Source organism: Colletotrichum spaethianum (assembly GCF_022836535.1).
Source record: "Colletotrichum spaethianum MAFF 239500 DNA, contig38, whole genome shotgun sequence".
NCBI lineage: Eukaryota > Fungi > Ascomycota > Sordariomycetes > Glomerellales > Glomerellaceae > Colletotrichum > Colletotrichum spaethianum.
The window spans coordinates 52931-61990 of NW_026054808.1; the positions used below are offsets into that span (position 1 = coordinate 52931).

Genomic DNA, 9060 nt, shown 5'->3' on the forward strand with positions numbered 1-9060 from the left:
TAATACTAGATTATAAAAGCCTATTTACCTAGGTCCTTTTAGCCTTAACTGATTTGCCTAACCTAGCCCTAAGAAGGTTCTAGCTTAATATAATAAGTAAAGAGTTTTTTCTTAATATCCTTAAGCGAAATATATACCTTATACGCTTTACTATAAGTAATACAAAAAATCTATAAGCGTTAGACTAACTAGTATAATAGCTTATAGATTACCTTAGAGAAGCACTTATAGCTTATATAAAGCACACACTTAGTAAAAGACCTAGGTAACTATACTAGGACAAGAGCTATACATATAAACACTAAGCCTATATAACTAAGGGAGTAACTATAATAAGACTTTATGATTTAGGAATAGACTATTAATGATAAATAATAATAGTCTTAAATAGGACTTTTTCTATTAGCTATAGTACTTTAAAGACATATACCAAAAAAAAAGATTACTATAGCCTCTACTAATAAAGATATATTTAAAATACTTAAATAGTATAAAGCTAAAAGATCCTTCTAGACCCCTCTAATCCAAAATAAAAGTAACTTAACTATGCTTATCTTATAACTAAAAGAAAAACAGGACTTATTTACCTATATTCTCCTTAAAAATACTACTATCCTTACAGATATACTAGTAAAGACAGGATTACTTTATCCATAAGCTAAACTTTCTTTCCTACAAGTTAGAAAACATAAGGTATAAACATTAGTTTTCTCTGCAGGAAACATTACTCCTAGGCCTAACGGCATCACTATAGCTGTTCTTAAGACAGCGTGGCCTGTGATCGAGGATATCGTTTTCTTGCTCTACAGCGGATATATACACAAGGCCTAGCGTCCCACCTGTTTTAAAGGGGCTTTCCTAGTTATCCTACCTAAGCCGAGCAAGAGAGACAGGGCGCTCCTGCGCTCTTTTCTGTGCTCGGAAAAAGCTTGGAGAAACTTATCGCAAGAAGGCTTGCCTGGATCACAGTCAAGCACCAGGTACTGCACAACCAACAGTTCAGCGCCCTCCCCCTCTGCTTATGTAGTGACCTCACCGCTACTGACATCTATAATATTAAGTGTGCTTAGCAAAGAGGCCTTATTGCCTTTATGGTTACGCTTGACGTAAAGGGGGCCTTTGAGGCTGTGCTGTCAGGGAGGCTGATCTGACGCCTCTGATGCTAAGTATAGCCAGAGAACCTTGTGTACTAGGTTTTAAGGTTTTTCTATGGGAGAAGAGCAAAGATAAGGCTAGACTAGGAGATAAGAGACGTCTTTGACCTTAATTGTGGCTTACTATAAGGCTTACCTATGTCTCCTATCCTCTTCATGCTCTATATTAAACCTCTACTTAAACTAGGCACTGTTTATCCTAGAAGAAAACGGTTTTGATTTGGCTATGCTGATGACGTTACTATCCTAGAAAGCTTAACTTCGCTAGAGGCCAACTGTGTCCTGCTAGCTAAAGAATAGGGAGAAATCTAAGAACGGGGGGCGTCAAAGGGGATCACTTTCAACACCAATAAATCCAAGCTTATCCACTTTACCAAGAGACACAAAAACAAAAAACCCGCTAACAACTATAGAACTGTTGGACGGGAGACAGCACACAGTTCTGGCCGTAGACTAATGGGGCTCCCTACGGTAGCTTAGCGTCTACCTCGACCAAAGACTCACATTCAAGAACCATCTGAAAGACCTCTGCGCCAAAGCCTGCCAAGTGTGGTCAATGGACTACGGGGCCTAGGGAACACCATCTGGCGTGCGCCGGCACACCTGCTTTGCCTCGCTATGACCTCCTGCGTATTACCCATTCAGTACTATGCATCAGAGGCATGGTGGTCCTACTAGGCTCCGCACAGGGAGCCTCCCTTCTATGCGAAAGGATGGAGGCGACCAATTCCCCTCCGAAATCTGCCCGAGTCGTTGAACAGGAACGTTAGGTGAAGGCGTCAGCCTGTAAAATAGTTTAGATTGGCATCGACTATGTCGGCACAGCCCGGCACGTCCCTCATTACCCTGGACGTTAAATACATCGTCGTCATCATCAAATCTACTCTGCTTATTTTCCCTGAGAGTAGCTTGCGAGTTAGGCACTGATTAGCCAATGGCAGTTTCCGAGTTGAAGCCGAGTTGAACTTACATATCCTTGCCTATCAATTCTTGTCATTTCATGCAAATCAAAATATAGCGATTAAATGGAACAAAGAACCATCAGTCGGTAAAATTTCCTTGGGTCATTTAGACGATAAAAAAGCTTCTAGTCTCCAGTGTCAGATGACGTAACTGGAACCTTCCTCCAGCGTTTTTACGTAGGCGCGGAAAGCAACGCAGGATCACCCGAGTCAGGTAGCACTTCATTCAGAAATTTTGCCGAGTTTGCGGTATTATTAAACTGGGTCCCAACTGTCACAGTTGCCCGTTGGATCCGAGTAGTTTCCACTAAGCCGGACTCAGTAACCCTTCACGCCGAGTACGTTCCGTCGCTAGTGGAGGGCTCCTGCCACTGGCAACCTAGCCGATCAATCATCAACTGTATGGTCTAGCATAGCCAATCAAGGCAAGAGGAATCTTCTCACACATCACCCGTAGGTGCGGCTATCATGATGCCTGTAGTAGGTGCTCGGATTTACTACCTACGGAAAGCCGTTCACTCGCGTTTTTTCGCGCAGGTAGGGGCATGCAAGCAGCCCGATTGACTAGCGCCAGTGCGATTTTTGTCTTAAATGATGGGCAAGTCTGGCATGCTTAAAGTTAACCTGTCGCACAGAAAATTTCCAACGGTCCTTTTGGTTTCGTGCTTTTGTTACTTCATAAGATACCAAATAGGAAAGCCTCGGAATCACAGCCTTCAAAATGTCACCGGTTTATGTTAAATCTTGTATCGCTACCGGAGCTGTCTTATCGCTATGGGGGTAACCGCACTACATCCAGAAGATAGAGAGTACTTAAAGACTAACTCGCCGTTTATTCAGACTAGACACTGGTAGCATTGGTCCAATCACGGCTATGTCGGCGTTCAAAGAAGCATTCAGTGAATTCTCTGCGACAGTTCACGGTGCCATTATCTTGACTCTATTGATAACTGGAGCTATAAGCGCCATGCTCGCTGGCGCTTTAGCCAACTAGTATGGACGTATTGCTATAGTATTATCTGGAGCCGCAGTGTTTAGTCTTAGTGCAGCTATTGAGTGTAGATCTATATATCTAGGCATGTTTATTGCTGGTTAAGCTGTTAAGGGTCTTAGGACTAGATTATTTATTAGCACTATTGCCGTCTAAATCTGTAAAATAAGCCTAATAAAAGTATATAACTTCTAGGTCATATTCTCTTAGTTTATGATTACTGCTGGTCTTGCTTTAGGCTACTTTATTTACTATAGTATAAGGTATATAATAGAATCTTTAGCGTTATAGCGTGTTCTCTTGGCTATTAAATTAACTCTTGCTTTTAGTCTTGCTATAACAACGCTTTTTGTTCTATTATCTCTTTACTAGCTAATTGCTAATAGGTAAGTTAACAGAGCTTACTTAGTAGTTTCTTAACTTAGTATTAGTGAGGGAGAACAATAGGAAATACTGAAACTAATAGAATAAGCTTTAATATAGTCTTTAAATACTAGTATATACAATAAACTTTAAAAGACTTTCAAAGACTTTTAAAAGGCCTTTTTATCTCTATTTAGATCTTATACTGCTTTCAGATGTTTCCTTATAGCTTTATAATAATTGTCTAGTATTAATAGTATATTGTACTATGCCCTGCTGTTGTTTTAACAGGCGGGTATAGCCTCTAAAGAAGCTATGTTCTTAGCGTCCAGAGTCTCTGTGATCCTTATTATAGCTATAACTATTCTAGTGACCATATTTGTAGATTACTAGGGCTACTAAACTGCTATACTAGTTAATAGTATTAGAATTATCTTTGTAATATTTCTGATTAGATCTATGTATACTATAAACCTAGTATATTTTAATATAGGAGCTAGATGATAGGTTGTGATTGTCTTTATCTATGTATTTGTAGTTATATTTAATACAATATGGGCTATATGTATCAGGGCGTTCCTAGTAGAGAGCCTACTGCACTAAGTGAGGTCAAGCAGTGCTGCGCTGGGGCAGAGCGCTAACTAGGTAGCTAATTTTATTGTGGCATTAACAACGCCGCCCTTTCTAGCTACCTCCTCTTCTAGGCCTTACTTTTTCTTTGGTAGTTGTATAACTGTATGCTTTGTTGTTTGCTTGGTTTACATGACTGAAACAAAGAATCGGAGCCTTGAGGCGATTGAGACAGAGTATCTCGAAAGGAAGGCTGTGGGAAGGAAGACCAATGGCCGAAGGTGGTGGTCGACAATGAACGAAGTTTAGAATGCGTCCAAGAACTCATCGATTACACCTCAGCCGATGTTTCAAGATATTAGTTGAACTGTTGCAGCGACAAGAGAGGGACGTGAGTATTGGTTGTGTCATGGATGAATCAGCCAAAAAACCAAAAAAACCCATGAATCATCTCTCATATCCATTCCCTATCGTTACATGATTATGAGTCTTATAAGCTTTGAGATTTGTATATTCCGGAATATTCCTGAGTGTCTTGGCTTATGTCAATGATGGTCAGTGTATCTGTACCAGACCGTTGTGCAGGTTCACTGGTAATCTTCAAGTGGGAAACGACAAACTTGCCGCTCACGATGCTAGAATGTTGTGTGATACTGCATCAAGAGAAATGTGAAAGCTTTATGTGCCTCAAAACTTCATCCAGAGTAGATGCTATCAGCCGTTGCTTAGAGAAGGCTGCTAATCAAGCCAGAAAGAACTGACGCATCATGCACTGCCACCTCTTCGTCCCAACGACGGAGCTTGGACACAAGCGCCTCGTGATTCATAGTAATGATGTTGGCAACCACTGAGTTTGAATCGCTAAGTCGTTGACTCAAATCACGTGCACACTTCAAGACGACCATTAAAGCTGGAAAGACAATGCTTTTTTGCTCTTCCTTGCTAAGGACGAGCAGCTTATCCGGGGCCGGCCCCAGCAGGCCGGAGATACCGCTGCAAAGTGGTCTGCCCGGAAAGGCTTTGGCCCCGACGTCCGAAAGGACCGGCCAGTTCTTATACCAATTGACTAAATATAGCCGCAAGATCGGCGGTATTGATATAGGTGACCGTATGAGGTCATACTGCCGCCCTATTCGTCGAGGAGGCTGGCAGTCAATTGCTTGGGACTTCTTGCTTGAAGTGGTTATTGTGGATAGCTTCATGTTACACAGCTGGGGCAAGCCTAACTAGCACAAGGTCACAAACCAGTACCAAGGGCGGCGACTGCTTGCAACCCAGTTAAGTCTGCAGTTTGGACCATTGATGTGTTCAATTGATCAAGTTAATGTTATTTTGTCCACTTGCTGGCACCGTAGCTTCCAGCATTGTCATGCCGTGAAGGGCCAGATGCACGCTTTTTGGGCGGTTTACCAAACCTCTTTCAGCTAGTGTGAAAAGTCTCCTGGTCTTCAGTGACCACTAGAGGCATCATTTTTCCGGACCCGACGAATCTTACGAGTTCAACAACATCGTTTCACTCTTAATGCAGTTTTGGTCCTTTAGAACTTTCCAACCCCTCGATTCTGCGTGTTTTGGCCTGCTTGAAGTTTTGCATGAGAAGGTAATTAACCAGACGACGTGGATGCAAAACACCCATATCATGAAATGCATTTTCTCCCTGGGGTTATGCATGTCGATGCTAGTTATTTCTACGACGGAGCAGTTAGCCATTCACAGGTTTCAAAGCCACCCGTGTCGTTCCGTTGAATATCGAAGCAGTGATTTACTGACCCGATCCAAAATGTGGCCGGTGAGGCTTAAATAACTTTAATAAAAAAAGGTTCTTCAATAAGTCAACTATACTCTCTTCTATGAGGTTTTCAAAGTTAGGCTTTTCTGCACCTTTCTGGAGAGAAAGAGATATTATGTTAAACAGTATTCATTTAAGAATAGGTTGAGGCCAGCATTATAGTCGATCATAGTCGAACACTTTCCGGCCGACAATTCAATCACTCAAAGAACCAGTTTCGACGTCAGACGCACGTCACGACTGCTCGCGCCAATGTAAATGGTGTATTCCCCTTTCTGAAGAACCCAGTTCTGTTGGAAAACGTCCCATGTGCTTAGATCCCTTCGCGTAAGCGGGAAAGTTACCGTCTTGAGCTCCTTTGGTTGTAAAAGAATCTTTTCGAACCCACGCAGCTGTTTTACTGGACCGTTTGGAATGCCGACGTAGAGCTGGGTAACTTCTGAGGCAGCAACGGTCCCGGTGTTCTTGACGTCCCCACAGACAACAGCGATAATGTCCCAGAGAGATTCTTGCCCGCCTTGAGTGACAGGTCCTGGGGGTGGAAGGGCCGATGCATTGATTCCTTTGGAAGCGAGGCTGAGTTCGAGTCCTGAGTACTCAAAGGTCGTGTAGGAGAGGCCAAAGCCGAATTCGTACCGGGGTGTTATATCGAACGCATCAAAGCGGCGATAATCAATATAGACACCTTCAGTGAAGTTGGCTGACGTATAGTAGTTTGAGATGTTGTCGGCAGTTACAGGCATCAACAAGTCGCCGTAATCGGATTCGTTTTTAGCGACCGTGTATGGTAGACGCCCGGAAGGAGACTGTTCCCCATAGATGATCTCTACAAGTGAACTCCCCGAATGTTGGCCGGGTAGATGGGCAAATATGACGGCTGTAACATTTGGATGATCAATCCACTGGTCTACCAGCCTAGTGCCGGCGTTATGGATTGAAACTATGGTCTGTGCACGTCGGTGCGATCAGCTTCAACGAATCAAACAAGATGATGGACGAGATTCCGTAACTCAAGCCAGGGTCGTTCACAAAGCGCGAAATATACTCACATTGGCACATTTTCCAGCAACGTTCTTGACCAGCTGGTCTGACCATGGATCGGCCAGCGAGACTCTGTCGGAGCCTTCTGCAGCGAACTCGTTGATGAAGACGATACACGCGTCAGAACCCCCATTAGCATAAACAGGATCTTGTGACTCAAAGTCCCAGACCAAGAATGTGTCGTCCTGCAACGCGCGCTGTTGGAAAGCATTGTAAGGAGAATCCATGTACGCGGGTGTATTTGAAGCGCTGCCACCGCCGCTGACGAGCGTGCCAAGACGAGCAGCACCCGGAAGCGTCCCTACGCCAATGGCAAGGCCAATCGTTTCTTCGTCGGTAACGTTGACACTCTGGAACCCAAGACTCCACTTGTTATAAGGACCTTCCGGGGTGTTCTTCAGAGGCGTACTAGCGTCATAGCCAAACAGAGACAAAATCTTTGGCTTCTGTAGAGGGAGGGTGTTGTTATGGTTCTTAACCAAAACAATGCCCTCAACAGCACCCTGGAAGAGGGTTTTTTTCGATTCGGGAAATATCGAGCTGGTGACCTCGTGTGGTTTTGAGATATCAACCACGAGGCCAGTCCCGGGTTCAAAATCGGCGTACTTGAACCAATTTGCTACAATTCTGTAGTACTGTTAACTTTCAGATGGACCGGCAGAAATATTCTCAAGCTTACCGAGTGACCATATCATCAAGCCTGCTCTCGGACATGGTGCCATTTGCTATTGCCTGGCTAAGGTTGCCTCCCCACATCTCAGTGAAAGGCGTGGTCGCATCCGTACCGGCATTGGCGCTCGAAACCCCGCTGTGCAAAGCTCCAGCGTCAGTAATGACAAAGCCTTGGAATGCGAGCTCGGTTTTCAACAAGCCATTTTGAGTGTAGCTATTCTGGCAGCCGTGAGAGCCGTTAATCCGGTTATATGAGCACATAACCGATCCAACACCGGCTTTGGCGGCATCTTGGAATGGCCACAGGTATAATTCATGCATCGTCTTATCGTCAATAGTGGCCGAGACAGACGCATTACCTAAACCGAAAGTACTTGGGTTGCGATTGGTTTCCTGCTCGTTAGCGATGAAGTGCTTAGCAGTAGCAATGACGTGGTTCTGTATGCCTAAAACTGTGTGAGCACCCATGACACCGCAGAGGTATGGATCGACAGAGAAGGATTCCTAGACCGCTGTCAGACATGCAACCATTAAACTAAACGTAGGAATATGCTTTGGAATATTCTTACCCAATTTCTACCGCCGAGGACAGTGCGGCCGAGTGGACCTATCGTAGGCCCCAGCAGGCTATTTACTGTAATGCAAAGTTAGGTAAGCGTAATCGAAGAAATCCGAGACTGAGATGCATTACCTCCTTTGCTCTTAGCCTCCAGACCCATATGGTAGCCACGTGCGAGAGCCAGTCCCCTATTCCATGCCGCACCCACGGTAATGGCAGATGCGTAGCCGTTCACAGCCTCAATTCCATGAAGGCCATTGGGGCCGTCTTGGACGCATATGCCCGGGAACCCCAGACGCGGCACTCCTGGAATCATACCAGCGCAACCATTAGTGGTAGTTGTTTGTCCCGATGTCACGGAAACTTTCTCATCAACTGTCATCTGTGAAACGAGTGCCGATGCTTTCTTATAGGCATCAGACCAATCTCCAAGTCCCTTTCCCAAAGCTGATTAAAAAACCCCTTGTTCATCAGTTGCACGCTACTCAAAGCTGCTATACTACAGCAAAGCTGGTAAGACCTGTTAAACTCACGTGTCGGGTATACTGGAGGGCTATGCCCGTAACTCCAAGCGAGTTCCTGTGCCGAAATCACATCGGGTGATGCAGGGACCTGGCCGGCAAGGGCGAGTTCGAATATCCTCAGCATCGCAGCCAGCTTGTCGGGGGCAGGCTTTCGAGATATTTCTTCGTCGCGTCGTCCACGGGTAAGTCATTGGGAACTTGAGCCACCGCTATGGCACTCAGCAACAAGACCAAGAGAAGGAGACGAGGAGCGAAGAGGGCCGCCATTCTCTGGAGTTTGAGGAATTGAAGGTATGATGTTGATCAGTATTTCGTAGACCTTGGGTTATAACAGGCTATTATACCGCAATGATAGGGCAGCAGCGTATTATATTTATCCTTCATCCGTCGCAGCAGTAAGAAATTGTTTCCCCGTCGCGGGGATCACGTCTGGGC

At 44.7% G+C, this 9060-nt stretch overlaps 1 protein-coding gene across 1 annotated transcript; it reads right to left on the reverse strand.

Moving 5' to 3' along the window:
• Nucleotides 1-6032: 6032 nt before the first annotated feature.
• On the reverse strand, nucleotides 6033-8749 carry ColSpa_10699 (putative beta-glucosidase M; the record flags this gene model as incomplete). The annotated part of the gene is made up of 6 exons (XM_049276911.1): nucleotides 6033-6776; nucleotides 6879-7497; nucleotides 7550-8046; nucleotides 8112-8176; nucleotides 8234-8548; nucleotides 8635-8749. 6 exons carry the CDS (start codon nucleotides 8747-8749, stop codon nucleotides 6033-6035), a joined length of 2355 nt encoding a protein of 784 aa, XP_049132868.1.
• Nucleotides 8750-9060: the final 311 nt, after the last annotated feature.